This window comes from Daphnia magna, linkage group LG1 (genome assembly GCF_020631705.1).
Source record: "Daphnia magna isolate NIES linkage group LG1, ASM2063170v1.1, whole genome shotgun sequence".
Lineage (NCBI taxonomy): Eukaryota > Metazoa > Arthropoda > Branchiopoda > Diplostraca > Daphniidae > Daphnia > Daphnia magna.
Window position 1 is genome coordinate 10734334 of NC_059182.1, and position 17953 is coordinate 10752286.

The 17953-nt window shown below is 40.2% G+C and overlaps 3 protein-coding genes, 2 long non-coding RNA genes and 1 pseudogene across 5 annotated transcripts; 4 read left to right on the forward strand and 2 right to left on the reverse strand.

The window, feature by feature from the left end:
• Window positions 1–1807: 1807 nt before the first annotated feature.
• On the forward strand, window positions 1808–3938 carry LOC123469766 (cell growth regulator with RING finger domain protein 1-like). Its single transcript, XM_045169053.1, has 5 exons — window positions 1808–2054; window positions 2145–2272; window positions 2331–2493; window positions 2576–2819; window positions 2900–3938. Exons 1-5 carry the CDS (start codon window positions 1936–1938, stop codon window positions 3116–3118), a joined length of 873 nt encoding a protein of 290 aa, XP_045024988.1. The 5' UTR covers window positions 1808–1935; the 3' UTR covers window positions 3119–3938.
• A 16-nt stretch (window positions 3939–3954) lies between these two features.
• Window positions 3955–6254, forward strand: LOC116930738. Its single transcript, XM_032938146.2, has 5 exons — window positions 3955–4043; window positions 4108–4470; window positions 4534–5449; window positions 5520–5652; window positions 5722–6254. Exons 2-5 carry the CDS (start codon window positions 4174–4176, stop codon window positions 6098–6100), a joined length of 1725 nt encoding a protein of 574 aa, XP_032794037.2. The 5' UTR covers window positions 3955–4043; window positions 4108–4173; the 3' UTR covers window positions 6101–6254.
• A 3088-nt stretch (window positions 6255–9342) lies between these two features.
• Window positions 9343–9561, reverse strand: LOC123474570. Its single transcript, XR_006649348.1, has 2 exons — window positions 9510–9561; window positions 9343–9446 (listed from the first exon to the last, which is right to left on the reverse strand). It is a non-coding gene; the product is annotated as an uncharacterized LOC123474570 (long non-coding RNA).
• Window positions 9562–10716: 1155 nt separating this feature from the next.
• Window positions 10717–13496, reverse strand: LOC123470071 (splicing factor 3B subunit 2-like). Its single transcript, XM_045169653.1, is given in 11 exon segments — window positions 10717–10792; window positions 10858–11018; window positions 11093–11211; window positions 11288–11538; window positions 11639–11833; window positions 11835–11844; window positions 11945–12288; window positions 12365–12837; window positions 12840–12920; window positions 12923–13009; window positions 13074–13496. Coding segments are annotated over 11 exon segments (2034 nt in total). The 5' UTR covers window positions 13315–13496; the 3' UTR covers window positions 10717–10720.
• A 763-nt stretch (window positions 13497–14259) lies between these two features.
• Window positions 14260–16604, forward strand: LOC123470073. Its single transcript, XR_006643491.1, has 3 exons — window positions 14260–14644; window positions 14707–14781; window positions 16566–16604. It is a non-coding gene; the product is annotated as an uncharacterized LOC123470073 (long non-coding RNA).
• Window positions 16605–16638: 34 nt separating this feature from the next.
• On the forward strand, window positions 16639–17771 carry LOC123472556 (annotated as a pseudogene).
• Window positions 17772–17953: the final 182 nt, after the last annotated feature.

Consider the following 17953-nt stretch of genomic DNA (forward strand, 5'->3'; position numbering starts at 1 on the left):
TAGGAAGAAAAGGGGGAAATCTAAATTATAGTTCTGAAAACTTAATTTTTAACGTGAAGAAGATGGTTTCTCCATAAGACGCTGCAGCCGCAGCAGACCAACTTGGACACAAATGAGATTTTCGCATTTGTGGAAAACGCGCAACGCAGGATGTTTTACTGCTCTATAGGGTCGAATATATCCATAGAGCGCAAAAACTATAAAAAAACGTCTTGTCTCAAGTTTTTTGTTTATGAATATTTTATCATAATTTTTACAGAAATGGGTAGCTTTTGATGAGGGCTATCGATATCTGTAAAATTTATTTAATTTGGACTTATAGTTTTTCCGCAAAAAATCGGTTTACTACCCTAGTAAAATTTTTTAATGCGATAATTTTGCACAAATGGATTGATCTAATCAAGAGCTATCCATTCCTGTAATATTTTCCAAATATAGAGCTAATGGTTTACCGATTATAATTCATTTAGTTCACGATCCGTCAAACCACACCGACAAAAATATCCAATCGGTTTACTACTCGGTTAGGTATTTTTTAAGTAAAAATTTCACGGAAGTGGATAGCCCCCATCATCGGCTATCCATTTCTGTAAAATTTTTTTATTTAGACCTAATATGGTTACCTATAAAGCTATTTTAATTTTGTGTACTGAGATAGAGGGATTACCCGAGACACGTTAAACCGCACCGACCTACCTACCTGAAAAATAGCTGATGGGTCATTACTCGGGTAGGTGCTTATCAAGCTGTTTTCTTTCGTTTAAAATACCCTCTTTAAAAGTTATGGCCCAGCCTTAACTTAAAATGGGTGTGCAAGTGAAGGAAAATAAATAACACATAAATAAATAACAATATGATGTATTGCAAAAAAACAAGTCAAATAGAGTACACAGTAATGATATCGGGTTTTGGAACCGGTTCCCCTACCCGAATGCCCATGAGTGGAAATTCACAATTATTACAGTAATTTTAATGAAATTATACCGTTGCTTAATTAAGTAATATTCTAATAAATAAAAAAAAATATATTAAGTTAAAAGGCATTGTATTACGGAAAGGAAACAGAAAGAAAAATAAACAATAAACATAAATAATAACAAACACAAAACAAAAAAATAACGGCTCGGGGGTTTTATGTTTTTGCCTGACAGGGTTCAGGTCCCTGAACGAGATGGAGTTGCAACTGAATGCGTTTGGCAAGTTGCGCTAGTATAGCGAATTGAGCTGCCTATCTCTTGCTGCAAATTGAGGCCAGGGACCTGAACCCTAACAGGAGTTGTCGTCATGTTTTGCCTGACAGCGTTCAGGCCCCTGAACGAGATGGAGTTTATAAAGAATCGCGGGAAAGTTCTTGGTGTTATTTACAAAGTGTATTTCTAAGGATATGTTTTTGTTGGTTTGTGTTTTGTTGTGTTCATAAGAAGAAAAAAAAAGGTATTTAGAAATTTTGGTTATTAATACACACACAGTCTATCTTTTAAAGTATGTTAATTTCTACTGGTAACCTGTGCTAAAATCGAAACAATAACAAACAGCGTTTCACGATTTCGTATAAAAATCAAATATTCAAGGGAAAAGGGGGTTAAATAAAACATTTTTAAAACGCACCCAAACTTTAACGGAATATTCTGAATTAATTCATGCGAAACAGGGAAGGGCTCTATAAAATTATGGTGTACAATCCAAAAAATTCTGAGCATTACATTACCTAATCTTCCGTGTGTGTGAAGCACGCAATCAGTAGGGAAACTGGAAAAGGACTAAAACTCGTCCCAAACCGTACGGCCTGACCCCTAGCGGCAGGCAGGAGCCTAGCTTCAGACGATTCCTCTCAGGCTTATGGAATCGTTCACAGTCTTTACTTCGTAGTCTGTGGTTTTATGAAGGATTAACAACGAAATGCATTTCTAGAACTGCTAAATGATAACGTAAAACATGCAAATGTTACACATTGCATTCCAACTAACTTACCTGGCAGTTGCTTCAAACTTTGGATCAATTTTCACTGTTCTGATATGTTGTTCAGCAATGATCCTTCTTATCCGGCAGTTCAGGTAGATGTTTCTTATTTGACAAGCATGTACTATGCTGAAGGAAACAATTACTAATGTTTTATAGTGTATTCATCATTGTGTAATTGTTAGACTACATGAGTTTGAACTTGCTGCGACATCAGTTGTAGAGGTAAAACAACCAGCTCAGGAACAGTTCTTAGCTAAAGTTAATTTACCATTTTCATTGGAAATAGGAAAATTTGACTCCAGTGGATTAGGTATATTCTTATATAATTTTATATGAATTTTTTTTTACTTCAAGATTTTCTTTATTAGATAGCCATCATCTAACTTTGTACTCCACCAGCTACTTTCCATGTCTTTTTGTTGTTTGCAGACAAATGTCAGCCGACAAAGTAAAAGTCTTTTTTAATGAACCATGGCAAAAGTTTATTGAAATATTCACAACTGAAGAGAAAATTTTACCTAATATGCAGATGTAAGTACTATTATATTGGCAGTAATTTGATATAATAAAGACATCAGCCTACATGTTTACAGCATTATTTATCTTGTTTCAGATATGCCAAAGAGGATGTTCATTTATCCAAGCCTTTCTTAATACAGTGTCCGATTAGTCAATTGCCAAGATTGACATACGCCTTTGTCACTTTTCACATCAGAACAGATGTTGAATGTATCAGAGATGAAGAACCAGCAGCCATAATCACTATTCTCCATATTCCAGACCGTTATTGCAACGCTCCGGCAACGACTTTGTGTCAGTACCTGAAATTCAAAGGCGGCCGGGTCTTAAACCTTAAGGTAAAGTCTTTGGTTGAATCTGTTACTTGGTAGATGAAATGTTTCCTTGATTGAGGTTTACTTATTTTCTTCTTTGTTAGCCGTTGTATTCACAGGAGAAGAATGAAAGTACAGATGAAGATGACTCAATGCGGAGATTTCTCAAAGAAGGCAACGTCAGCTGCATTATCTGTTGGAATTTACCGACTACACATGTTTTGCTGCCTTGCAGACATGCTTGTCTCTGTGCGAATTGCTTCAAGCGCGTAGAAAATTGCCCCATTTGTCGCAGTCGTGTCATTTCGTTCTTTGTAATCTAGTACAAATAGGTCTCGAGAAATACCCATTTAAAACCATATATATTTCCACAATTGCACGAAAATGGTTAACACAAAAAAAAACACAGCTATTACAAAGCTGGGAGTATTTTAAGAATCCATCCGCTCCCTGATCTTCATTTATAATTATTTCTCATTTACATCTTTCAAACTGCAGGAAAAAAAACTAAGTCTAGTATGAAATATGGCCCTTTCAGTAATCAGATTGTTCCAAATTCATTTTTTGTTAGAGAGAAATTGTTTGTTGAACGTACTAACCATAGACCACCTGTTCACCTGCGTTTCAGAAGGGGCGATGATGACGTGTGCTGCATTTTGTGCCAGTCCCACCTCGCCCCTTTGCACAGGTGTTAGCTGTGTGCACTGCACCACGTGTATCACTTGCACGAACGTGGCGTACCAGCTGATCGATGCATTCAACAATGTCATAAATGTTAGAAAGTCTGATTTTAAAAGAAATATTTATTTTGAGCCCTCCGTTAAAATCGCTTTTTTACAATATGCATCATTCTGCATGTTATAAACACAATATGAATGTTGAGCTCGTACATGTAAATCATCGTTTGATAAATTACTCCATGAAGCTCATTAAAGAGAAACAACTGGTACGTGAGACAACATACACCGCTAATAAAATTTGCTGTAAACAGCTATTTGACATTAAAATTCATAAAGTTGTAGTGTAGAAATTTGAACAGATTCGTAATTTATAAGTTGGAAAAAAAGATATTTTATAAATATTCGTAGACAGTGACCCTATCACTGTTCCCTGTTCAGGCAAATACACAGAATGAGACACGAAGTACCATTTTAATAGTCGTTGTCGAGATCCATACTAAAGCAGTCGCACAGGAAACGCCTGAGCGGGTGGAGGGGACACATAGGTGCAGATAGTGCAATATTTCAGGTTCTCAACTGCAGTTACAGTTTACTTTTGAAATTTAAATCGATAAATTATTTAATGACAAAAGGATTCGATAGCCCTCACGTGTACAGAGCCGAAATAGTAGAACGAGCTGGGATTATTAGGATTAACCATGGCACGCTACCAGAAGAATCGTTCTTCAGCCCGGAAAATGCATGACAAAAAGAAAGAAAAAAAAACTGCAGAGGCAACGGATTCACAGTCGTTATCTGAAGACAGCGAAGTCAAAGATGCCATTACAGCTTCAAAAATTGTCGACTGCGAAGGAGCCGTGGAGGTTATTCATTGGATCCCAGCGTCGGGTGGAAGCGTCATTCAAATCCCTGGTGGACAAGAGTCCGAGCACTTCAGTATTCATATTCACGAGAATGGCGATATTTTGGAGGTACCAGTTTTCGATACGGATACGGTACGTAACTAAACTGTAATCGATGTTTATTTATTAATGGAAGGTATTTTTTTTTTTTTTTAGGCTGAAGACTTGACGATGGCTTCCACAGTTCTGGCTCTGGGGGACATCGACAATGATCTATCAACTAGCCAATCTCCTTCTGCCCAAAAAACTCCCTCTGTGGAAACTAAGGAAGGAAGCGTCACCGTGTATGAATCCAATTTCAGGTGTAAGCAAGACAATGAATTGGAATTGCCAGGAAATTTGGAACTTAGAAAAGATCTTTTGCTGGAATCTTCCACTACCTATCTAGAAATTGATGAAGAAAATGAACTCCTCAAGACCAAAAATTCCATAGACAGAGATGAATTAGAAAATTCTTATGTTGACAATCCACATGATAGTCAGTCGCCTTCCGGCTACGTAACATTGGCTTCTTGTCATCTGCCTAGCGTCGTCCAAGATATTGACGAACCCCTGGATGCATCTGTCGAAACGACCAATGGTTTAATGCCGATTCCAAGCATGCTCAACTTTAATCCATCATGTTGGATGCAGAACAGCTACGAGGAAGCTCAAGCGCATTTGGCTCTTCAATCTTCCCATCAGCAGCTTGGCTCACCTTGCCATTATCCAATCATGTCAACAAAAAACAGCCATTTGGAGTATTCACATCCATCATTCATGATGATGGAAGATCCATTCAAATCATTGCCCGTTCCTGCGGGATCCAACGCGTTGTACCACCTTGACACCAACAATAGGCGGATCTGGGTACCAGAAAGCTCTTCAGCAGCTGGAAGTTATATTATGGATCGTAGTGGCAGATCTGGGCACGGTGGACATCGCTTAGAACAATTGCAAGATGGCGGGATTTTTATGGCGGCTGACATTGAAAATGAGGACCTGCTCCAACATGCCGTCAGCCTAGAACGATACCCAAACCCCAATCGTTGTTGGAGAGGTTCTAACCCGAGCAGAGCCCAGTATGAAAAAGGTTTGCTGATCTATCCTAAAGCAAAACTGTCGATACGAAATTCTGTAATTCCCCAAATATTCGATAATAGATTATAAAAAATCCGCATGCGATCGAGAACGAACTCGTATGAGGGACATGAATCGAGCATTTGATTCTTTACGCGAGAAGTTGCCATACATTAAGCCGCCAGGGAAAAAGTTATCGAAAATCGAATCCCTCAGGTAATCCTTCTTGTTGTACGAATGTTCCAATCAACTAAGCTACGATGGTCAATTTCTTGGTTCCTCCAGGTTGGCAATAAAATACATACGTCATTTGCAGTTTTTGCTGGCTTCTCCTCCTGGTAGTACAGTGGATTTTGAAGCAACAAATTTTTCTCTGGATCCATTGCCGTCTTGGCGTTCCGTGGGATTGCTGTCCACTTCTTCTGGTGAAGCCTCAACATCGCTCGACCATCGACCTACTGCAACCAACAGCTACGGCTTCTCGTCTATGTTGCTAAGACACAGTCAACATCAACAAAAGAGCATGGATTTGGCTGCTGTGGGATCGGCGGTCGTTGATGTTGAAGATATCGATCAACCGTTCCACTCTTCGAACGTAGGGGCTCATCCGTTTTCTTGCACATACGAAGAAGCTTCGCCTTTGAATTGGGTTCAGCCAAATTAAATATCAAGGTGTCCCATCCCGAAACCAATCAACGGAAAATAAATCCAAGCTGGTAGATTGGCAACCTTTAATACTGTCGCTTGAGTTTTCTGAGGGGAGGCAAACCTTAGTGTCCGGTGCAATCCAATACACCCAACAATTTCAGCTACTAAAATATATCAGATAGGACGATGAAATTAATGTAATTGTGTGATTCTACGGCATTTATGCATCATGTTTAGCATTGTCATAGGTAAAAATACTGAGCAGATCAACTGAGGCTTTTGTAGAATAAGTCTGTAGTGCATGCCAATTTTTTAACTCTTGTTTGCGCTAAATTAAAATTCGGCAATCCAATCATATACTTGGAAATAGCCATAGTGGAGGAACCAGGGGTCTGTGTTTCTGGGTGGTTTGTAAAAAAATATATGAAATTACGAACAGTCCATGAGTAATTCACCTGTAATAAACCTGAATTGGTTTTAAAACTAACTAAATAATCATCAAAAACACTTTATCGGACGTTTTAAGGATATTTATTTTTATTTCGGTAAATTCCTTAAATTCCCGTGATTTCCCTAAATTTTCTTAATTTCTACCCCTTTTTCCGCTTTTTCTCAGGGGGTGAACCTCGAGAAATAGAGTCGGCGACCCCTCGGACGTGGCCACCATAAATAAGTTAGTATTATTACGAGATGATCGACAAAGCGGCACTGAATCAGTTAAATCTGGTGAACGGCAAAAAGATCAGGTTTGGCTCGTCTATTTCCACTGAATAATTAATAACAGCTATTACGAAAGCAAGAATTTAAAAAACAAAAAAATACCAAAACAAACAAAACGAAATTTTAAAAAATGTTGTGTTAATATTTTCGCTCTACACTAAAATTGATTAAGGAGATTCGAGAAGATTCAATTTGACCTTCAGTAGGAGTAGGGGAAAAGTTTGTTACTAATAAATCCCAAAACCAATCATGCTTTACATATTACCCATGCCATTAGGGTTACGTGGATGTGTTGCAGTGATAAATAAACATAATCATTTGAAGTGTTCGAATAAGAGAAGCTATTCATACTATTGTTATCCTTTCCTATATTTCTGTTGTACCACCGAGGGGGGACGGGAAGGTAGGAAATTCTCCCTTCATTATGTTTTTGTGTTACGTTTATTTTATTTAGTGCGAAGTTCACCTAGTGTAAGGGCTCCTATGGCTATGACGTCACACGCTCTTTACACACAGGTGTTCTCCTATCCCTCCGTATTTTACAACATTGTGTCTCGTTCATCGCAGTAATAACACTTCACAATAACATATCACTCATTGTAGAGCAGCAGTAGTGTTAGCAGTGCAACACTGTACTTATTGTTCCTTTTTTCCCAAGCAATCTAACAAGCTGTTGAAAGAAACTTAATCCCGACCTTGCTAGCTTTACTCTTATCGAGGGGTCGTCCACTCTTTTCCAGGGTGAACCTAGAGATATTTTTCCGTATTTCCCTTTCTTTTTATTTCCGTGATTTCCGTAAATTTCCCCAAAATACCGTAAATTTCCGCAATTCCCGTACTTTTCCCTAAATTTCCGGGATTTCCTTATTTTTCCGTGATTTCCAGAGTCGGGCATCGCTCACTGAAACACGAGCGCGCTCTGAGCTTTCCGCTCAGTGCCTCAAAGTGAGCGGATTTTCGCTCTAGCTCGCAAAAAAAAAAAGAGCGCGCTCGCGCTCGTTTTCCGCTCTCGCTCTTCACACAAAAAAATCTCTGTCAAAAACTTGTTTGTTCTCCTCTTACTCCTCTTAAAAGCGATCACAGTAGGTTATAGGTATTACAATTTCCTAATTCCTACACTTAAAAAAGTTAAAAGAGTTCAACTTGCTAGCTATTAGCTAGTTTTTGATGGGCAAAGTTGCCAGTTTCGAAAAGATATTCCATTTTGTTTCAAAAACACAAGTTTGTCAAAATTACTGTCCGATAAATTTGAACGTTTTGGAACAAAAATGAGTCCCGCAGTGCTGAAAAGACGATTTTGGGTGTCGTCTGTACAGTTGCGTACTTTTTCACAAAAAAAAATTGTGTTCATAGATAGCGCACTAAGTTTGGACCAAATGTTTTTATTGCTGACTGATAGATGGCGTTCGCGTTCGAGCGAGTCGCTCAGCAGGTCTTCGCTCAAGCTCAAGCTCACGTTTTTTTAAATTGAGCGGCTCGCGCTCGTCGCTCAGTGAAAATCGCGAGCGCGCTCCTTTTTCGCTCAAGCTCAGAGCGCGCTCCGCCCGACTCTGGTGATTTCTCTATTTTTCCGCGATGTCTGCTATTATCCACCGGATAAAACAAGAGAAAATAGAATCAAATTGAGGCCGAGTGCTAAAGCTCGGCCCCGCGCCAATCGGGGAGCTTTTTAGTCAATTCGGTGCGGGGATAATCTTAATCGGGGAAGTGATTTCGGTGCGGTAGTTTCGGTGTTCCCGATTAGAATGTGATCGGAGCCGAGCCCTAGCATTTTGTAAAAAATATATACAAAATTACCAACAGTCCACGAGTAATTCACCTGTAATAAACCTGAATTTGTTAAAATTAACTAAATAATCATCCAAAACACTTCATCGGACGTTTTAAGGACACTTATTTTTAATTCCGTAATTTCCCTAAATTTCCAAGATTTCCCTAAATTTCTACCCCTTTTTTTACTTTTTCTCAAGAGATGAACCTCGAGAAATAGAGTCAGCGATCCCTCGACCCTTATACACAGAAGAGCTCCCGAACAGGTTACCAAGGCTTTTGCTCCTATGATGTTGTACAACACGAAGAACGACCCGACAACGTGCAATTCACAAAATATTTTATCATTTTCAATTCTGTGGTATTGAGATTGACACACGGACGTTTTTACAGCTTCAATATTCTGTTAAAATATCCTCAACAGTAGATCTTTTATTTCGCTTATAACTTGTACAACATACAACGGCGACTGACAAAATTCAGCTTTTGTAGGTTAGCCTACCTAACGATATTCCCTATTTTTATGTTTGAAGTTTATGTTGAACGCTTAGCATAAAGCAGTTTTGAATAAATTTCTTCTGGTGTTTAAGGTGTGTCTATACTAGCAGTTTTTAAAGACAAGTTACGGTCATACAGGCCTACCGGCATACAGTCTTACTGCCACGCTATTTCAGTTTTTCCGTAACGCAATCTACACTGCACATAGGTTTACAGACATCATACGGAAAATGGGCGTTGCAGAAGGCAGGGCAAACTTTTGTAACTTTGTAACTTTTGTAACTTTGTAATCGTGCAATGTAGTATTATACAATACAGGATGATTTTTAACACACAAAATGAACCTCTCGACGTCTTTTGTTTCTAGTTTCAGTCTACAAAATATTAAAATTGTACATAAACTGAGAAAAAGCAACAAATAGAATTAAAGTATTTACTTTTCGGTTATTTTCTTTGGGGATTTCTTTTCTTTGGAGATGGTTTGGGCCCCATGTTTTTTATTCAAATTTTTTTTTTTTTTTTTTTTTGACTTCTAGGTGCCACTGGCCATGGCTGGTTGCCACTGGTTACAGTTTACGGGCCGCCTGTTGAGGGGCCCTAACACACCGTGGCGTCTTTGTTTATTACAGTTTGCATAATTTTTACAGAATTGGGGGATGGGGGGAGTATTTCAGTGGTAAGAAGTAAGTGTTAAATTCGTTCGATGATCTTGGTGTTTGTAATGAATTTAATGAGTGTTTTTGTGATTTTTTCCTGAGTGTGTTTAGGGATGCTGAAGTTGATACCGGTAAGTGTTGGTATTTTATTCAAATTCAAGTTTTTTAATACGCACGACGACTGAGGCAGACGAATTTCAACAGACAATGTTGCAGTCATGTGTGGTTGCACTAATAAAGAGTATTTGAAAATATATACTTTATTCTCATTGGCTGAACCTTATTTTTCATCTTACGGAAACTCTCACTTACGGGAAAAGTTTGAATCATTTCAAACTTTTTTTCTTACAGACACACAGGCATACAGGCATACGTTTACGGAAATCGCTAGTGTACATTGAACGGAATAAGCTTTCCGTATGCCTGTATCGAGTCTGTATGTATGTATGACCGTAACTTGTCTTTAAAAACTGCTAGTATAGACGTACCTTTTTACACAGGCATTGATACCTCCGTCACTGGAAATTCTTTTGTGCATGGGGTATTAGTGAACAATTTTTACCAAATGGAAAAAATTGAAAAAATACGAACATGGTGCGAATCAATGCGGTAATACTACAAAAACGCGTCTAAAGGTAAGGACGAAATATCTAATTAATCATCGATCTGGATAATTCCATTTAGAGCCCAATGGCGCTGTGGCGGTTTTTTTTATTGCAATATTTGTCAACACCATCAATCTGTGTTAGTAAACAAGAAGGGAAACAAAGAAAGAAACAAGCTAGGAAGTGAATTAAAACCACCATACCCAAACAACCATTCATACTAATAATAATCGACATAGAAATTCAAACCAAAAACCTAGATCTGCAAACCACCCAAAAGATTTTCAAGTGACTAAAACGATTGACCAGCCGATACCATATTTTTTTTTTGCAAATCGTGTATTACGAGATATTTTATCATCCCAGAGAATTTTTTTTTTTTCGATATTAAAATTTGAACTCCTTGTATTTTTTGGCTTGTTTTGTGTCAGTTTGCTGTTGCTGCCTCTTCCTTTTGCTCTGTTATAAGGAATAAAACAATGAAATGTCGAAGTAACCATTAGTCAGCCCCGTCGATTATTTACCTTCTGTTTAGCAGCATGTTCAGCCACCATGTCACTGAAATCTTCTTTAGCCAAGTTGCCTTGTTGTTCCCGCAATGTTTGCTCGTAGCGGGCGGCCATCGATTCAGAGTCCAAACCTTCTAACTCCGAGGGATCCAAACTGAGTTCCACACCACCGCTACCTATAGCGACCATACATGTTCAAAGAGAAAGGAAATGAAACTGGAAACACCAACATGGCAAGAAAGGGTCTTACTCTTTTGCGTACTGGTAGCAGCCGCAATATCATATACATGGGTGGATCCCATCATCGCTTGACCGACTCTATCTGTCCGCTTTTCTGGTAGTACGGTATATAACTGAGGCGTCTCGGTACTAATAGATTGATAGGAAAAGAAAGGTAATGATTACAGTAAACTTAGGCGGCGAATAGCTACCCTAAAGTACATACCTCTCCATTTCGGCTTCAATCTTTTTCTTTCGCAGCTCAATCATGTCTGGTGTTTCGAGACCAGCAGGTACAGATGAGAATCCGGAAGGTGTGGCAAGTCCCTCGGCCGGGGTGACCAAGCCTGATTGATCAATGGCACCTTCTTCGTCCTCGCCTTCTTCTTCCTCGCTTTCTTCAACCTCCTCCTCTTCTTCTTCAGACTCCAATTCACCCCATAATGTGCGATCAACCTCCTCGTCGAGCAATATCGTCTGTCAAGGGAAGATGGGTAAACAAAAATTAATAGATATCCAAACGAAAGATGACTATCAAGCAAAAAGCGTTTCTGGTTGACTACTGACTACTACTTACGTCACCTCCGCTGCCAGTCAATCCAAATACATCACCATACAGAGGTCGCCCAAATTCGTCAACAGGAGGTTTTCCCCAGCCTCCTGCATGGTAACCAAAGGAGGAGCCATCTGGAATTGGAGCGTTCAGACCCGGGATCTTCAAATTCGGATAAGATGGAGGTGGTCCATACCTTTGCATTGCAATCAACCAGGGGAGGGGGAATCCTGTTAAAGAAAAAAGAAAAATAATAATAATAAAAAAAAATTATCAAAAGGATGCCCCTCGTATCAGTGATCCGACGAAAGATTTTGTATAGATTTTTACTTGTTTGAACTAGGGCCGACAGGCATTCCTAGAGCAGTTCGCAATTCATCAGACAACTCTCCCGGTTTTTTGTCTTTCATTCTGGTCTCGAATTCTTTGCCTTCGTAGTACAAATCACCCATGATTGTCATCTTTGGTTTGGTTTGCCACTTGAAGAAAGCATCGTGCAACTTTTGGTAGTCAATATCAACACGCCCCATTTTTGGTCGAACGCGTTCACGCATTTTGGCTTTCAGTGTTTTCGATTCTTCTTTTTCCTGCAGAGCAGCTCGCATTTCCATGATTCCAGTCTTTTTAATAAAATCTGGCAAATTGAAAGGTGGTTTCTCTATACCACGTTTTCCCTATGTAAAAAAAAAAAAAATTCGATGGTTTGAAAATCCATTCAAAACGATAAGCAACTTTTTTTTGTGAACAAACCTGTAAATATTTACGTTTCGCACACCAATGTCTGGGAACTGGAACAGAGTTCCTTGTAGCTTTTAAAAGGACAAGCAGCTTAGGATCTCTAGCGGTGACGTCATGCATTTCTACCACGTCGGGTCTTGCAACACACTGTTTCAAATCGGCCACACTGAGCCGAGTAAGCTGTTTAAGTTTTCTTTTCGAAACTTTTGGTTTGTCGTCGTCAGCGTTTTCCTTCTTCTCCTCCAAGTCTTCTTCTTCAGCAAACTTGGGCACTTTCTTAAGTTCCAAATTCCGTTGTAGTTCTCTTTTCTTGGCTTCTTCTTCTTCAGCTTTCTTTGCAGTTTTCTCGTCTATGATTTTGAATGCTTCAAATATTTTGGCAAACTGACGATAGAATGGGTTCTTCTCGTCATACGTGATTTCTTCCTGAACGTACTCAATGTCAACTTGCGGATATTCGTCGACATCATCATTCTGTTCATTTCTTCTTCTTCTTCTTTCTGTTGATGTCTCTTGGTACGCTTCTTCTTCTTCTTTTTCTTTTGATTTCTTTGGGTTTTGGTTTTTCCTCAACATTGTCTTCTCCACCCAAATCATCTTTCTTTTCATCTATATTTCGATCAATCTCTACAATACTTTCAGAGGGGACTTCAGTAACTAAAAATAGAATAAAGGGTGTTTACTAACTCCAATAAAACCACATAATAACTACAAAACTTACTGATATTATCAACCTCTCCAGAGTGGCCTGTTTCTCTCACTCGGTACTCCTTGTAAGCTAGAACTTCTTCAAGTGCTGACGGCAGATGTTCATGGGCAGAAATGTCTTCATCTCCTGGAGGTGGTGACATAGGCCTTACCCCCGATCCGTACATACCGACAGGATTACCTTGGTAGGACATAGAAGGATCTCCATACATGTAATTTTCCTGGCCGTAGCCGGGTGGCATGTGATGATCCATGTTGAATTCGCACAAAATAATCTGTGATTCAATAAAGCGATGTGGTAATCGAAAGATTGATTCGTCTGGTTAAAGTAAAATAAGAGAGCTCAATTTTCCGGTTCAAATTTCTGAAACGATTTTCTGAAACGAGGTTGGGAAAAAAACTTTTAAACAAAACAAATTGATGTATAGCAGCTACAACAAGCCTCAAAGCCACTACCAAACGGTGGTGAATAGTGCATACTATATGAGATATTAGTAAAAACTACCTAGATGGCGGAACTAGGTTAGTTTACGGTGTGCTCATAGGAACGCCAGATGGCCACAAGGTGAAACCGAACGATTTTTTTTTTTTTGTGGTGAGCTAGGCGAGCCGGGGGGGAAGCAGCAGTCAGAACGGTTTCTTAACATATTACTACAATACATGCGGAGAAAAAGTTTGTGCTAAGTGGTACTGCCAAATCTGTGGGAGTGGTGTTCGTCGTTTGTGATTCATATTGTTTTGAGATATTCCAATTTCATCCGAGACCGGGTTAAGTCTACTTTAGCCAATTGTCTTGCATTGTTCGACAATCGTTTCGTGGTCGGTTGTGTTCAGTTTCTCTTTCAGCAAGCCAGGGCTGAGTCGACATCATCAATTGAAACCGACGGCATTTTTACACCTCTTTCCTTAAACGTGTACACCTTCTGAGTTTTTTTCGTTTTTGCAGTTGGCCTTCTGAAGGATCTTGCTCATGTATTTTCAGAAAAACTTGTCGGTGAAAAATGTTGTGTATGGCCGTTTAGTCCCACCCGTTTCTTGTTTCGGTGAAGCATCAAACGTTGGTAAAGCGAGCAACAAGCACAAAAAAGAGAAATCAGTTTCATTATCGGCAGCAGTTGTGTGTGTGTAAGTGTGTGTGAGAGAGACAGAGAGGTTCTAGTGCTTGTGTATGAGTCGGATCGATAAGAGACTTCTCTATTCGAATCGGAGCTATGTCAGTGGAGGCCTCACAGTATCTCACGCCAGTATTGCGTACATGTTGACATTCTTTGCGAGAAGCCGTTTACAGTTTTCTACTTTCGTCGATTTTTTAATATTCTCTGTTTCTGGCGGTGAGTGAAAGAGTGGGTCTTTTTCTTAACAGGGCGTTGGTGATCCAGCGTCAGTGCAACCACTAGGCCAACCCAAACCACATAACTGTCTTTGTAGCATTATCCCACTGTGAGAATGTTCCTGAATACTTATTACCAGATTATTAACCAACCCTTGTCCCATAGCTGTCTGCCCACGTTTTATCGAAACATTGCTGTGCAGACGAAGTAGCCCATTTATTTATGCGACCCTTGTCCAAAGTCTACGTCAAAGGTAAACAATGGATTATCTTCTGCACTCGATGATACCATTTAGATAGCTTTGTCTTATTGTAGGAGAAAAAGTGGTGGAAGTTACGTGACGTTAGCAGCTGATTTATGCGTCCTTCGATGACATAGGGCTCGCTTCAGGTTCAGTCAACTCTTGCCTTGTAGTTCATTTATGTCCACCCTAGCAGTGTGTAATTCGTCAACATAGACGCCGACCCTTGTGTATTGCTACTATTTTTTCTTCCTTAATATCTAACCCTCTAGGTTTGAAAGAGTGGAAATTCTAGTACCACGTTTTTTTTCTTTTTTTTCTCTTTTTTTTTTTTTTTTTCTCTTTTTTTTTCTTTTTCCTTTTTTTTCTTTTTCCTTTTTTCGTTTTTTTGCCGATGGAAGAAGAGCGAGAAAAGGTGGAGGAAGAAGGAAAAGAAAGAACAGACAGAAAGAAGGAGGAGTTCAAAGATGGCCTCGAGCTGCACAAGCATGAAGGCCAAAGCCTCATTCCACGTACCTATGGCAACACGAAAAGAGGCCAACGACGGTGCATGCGTCTGTACCTGGTCGGGACTACATTCCACTCTTGGCGTTTGCTTAGGTTTTCACGTCACAGAGCGCCATTTTGATGATCCGCCTGGCGGTTCGGTTGTTGTTATAGCTTGCTCCTCCAGCAGCACGCAGTAAGCAGGTCGTTCTCATCGATTTCTTTCGGACGTGTTGCGTAGCTACTCCATCATTCGGATGTTATTTGTTGCCACATTCTTCGTCATTTTTGAGGTTTCGTAAGCGGCCACATTACCTGGGCTTTCAGAGTGAATTCGTTACGACACACTACAGTGGAGCTTAATCATTTTTAGTGCGCATTTGCCAGGAACTGATGGTGCAAACAAGACAAGCAAGTATAAACGGAAACATTTAGCACTTTTCTTTTACCTACCGGAATGGCAACCGGTCCTCCGTCGATTTTCTTATGGGAATCGCCGGTGCCGGCGTAATGGGGAAACCAACCGTGTGACGACGCAAGAACTTGTATCACACGGTTGCTCCTCGTTTCGTCACCTTTAAGAAATAAGGTGGCCCACAACAAAAAAAAAACTTTCCATCCAGTGCCAACAAAATAACACAAAAACAAAATGGGCCACGCCCGTTCCGCTCTCGCACGATCCGCTTGAGTCGGCCGTAACACATCCTATCGCTCCAGCAGCCAACGAAATCGACAAGGTTATCGGGCTTTCTAAATTTTGTTAATTATTGGTAATGACAAGTCGTTCGTCTCAAAACAAGAAAACCGTCTAAAATAAAACGGCAGCAAACAGAAAGCAGCACAAGAGAAAAGAAAAAAAAATATTTGTTGGAATGTGGGCTAGGTTGGGTCTAAAGCACGTTACACGTTGCGTCTTACCTGGGGCGTAACTGACCTGTTGCCCTCTGGTGTTGGCTGACATGTGAAGCGATGTCACGCCCCTCTCCTCGAGCAGCACAACTCCTCCTCTGTGGTCCTTCCCGAATTTCACGTCCACGTTGGATTAGGATACAAATTCCCCTTCTCGGTTTTCAAGCTGGCGTTTATTCTTTTGGTGGTCATGACGAAGCAATAGATTTTCTTTCTCATTCTTCAGAAACGATAAATTCCTACACTTGCGGTTGTGTTCCGTTCTTTCTGGTTATTTATATTTTTTTTTACTATTATCCTGAAGAGGTACCGTAAGCAAAACGAGATTCATCCTGTGGCTATTGCGAAAGCGTCAGGAGCCGGTGCGTAAAAAAAAAAAATGCCGTTATATTGCAACGTAAATTTTTCTCTTGAAACGGTGTATTTTGCCAAAATGAAGGCTTTCACCCCCTTAGGTCAGGAGTTGAACTAATGGAAGTGACTCGTATCCGACGCGTATTAAATAGTTTGGCACTAATGCGCAACCCTTGTATAACAGGCTGAGAAAAGCGAAAGCAAAGAGAGCGGACGCCATAAAGGATGGAGCGATTGCGGAGTGAGAAGTTTCCGCGAGTTTCCGTCGCCGCAAAGATCATGTCCCAGAGAGGCTCAAGCCCCCACCAATGGCAGTCGGATGAGGCTGCCGGTCCGAGTGGAACCTGCAACTTTACGTTAAGGTAATTACCAAATCTAGTTTTAGGTTAGATTCGGCTTATCGGGCGGCAGCGGCAACACGCCAATAAGTCGCCGCAAAAGGTAATTCCTTCAACTGTATGTTGCAAATGCAGCAAGCGAGGCGTTGTATCAATTTACCGGTCTGCCATTTTCTTAATATATGAATCTTGTTGAACTTTACAGTATCTGGGATGCGTGGAAGTGTACGAGTCACGTGGTAGGCCCTACAAAGAGGCACTTGAAAAGTTCTGGGTAAAATCCGCCCATCCGTGCATCGCAAGTAAAAATCCAAAGTGAATAAGTGCATTCGTTTTTGTTTTTTCCTCTCCAGAACCTCCATAGGCGCCGACCGTAAAGGAGTATTGCTATCATTTCCGGCGATGGATGCGTCGTCGAAGAAGACACCAAAGTAGGAAACAAAATACATATTGCTTTAGTATCGTTAGCTAAAACCATGTTTCCTCCTTTGTGCTTGATGGCAGGGGTTGATTGTCGACCAGACGATTGAGAAAGTTTCCTTTGTGCGCCGGATCGTAACCATGAAAAAGGCTTCTCGTACATCTGCCGCGTGATGGCACTACGCGTCGCTGGATGTGCCATGGTTTTTAGCCAGCAAAGACTCGGTGAGGACTGTGATATGAATTGCTGTCAATCCCCTACGAGACAAGCTTGATTGCTTCAACATTGGAAGTGGCCGTTGTTAACGATAATGAATTCACTGCTTCCTGTTTTGTTTTCTGTTTTTTTTTTTGTGTTTTTGTTTTTTTTTGTTTTTTTCTTTCTTTTTTTTTCGTTTTTTTTTTTGTTTTTTTCTTTCGTTTTTTTTTTTTTTTTGTTTTTTGTTGAATAACTAGCGAATCGGTTTCTGACCTTGTTTAGGGAGAGCGATTGTCATGCAGTGGGATGCGCTTTTGCCGTCTGCCTGGAAAGAAAACAAAAGATGACAGGGAATGCAGTGGTCACCGCGAATTTTGACACCTCAAACTCTGACGTTCACTGCTCGGGCAGTTTTAGAAGCGGCGCCTCTTAACGGAGCGCATTCAAGACCCAGCAAGAATACAGGCCAGCTGGTAATATTCGGATCATCCCAGTGTGTCACATGAAATGGAGATTTGGTATATGACGGAAGGGGTGCCAATTTAGACCCCCAGCGCCGGGTGATCAAAAGCGGTCGTCAACCGTTTGCCATCGAACGTCCTCATGCCGCCCAAG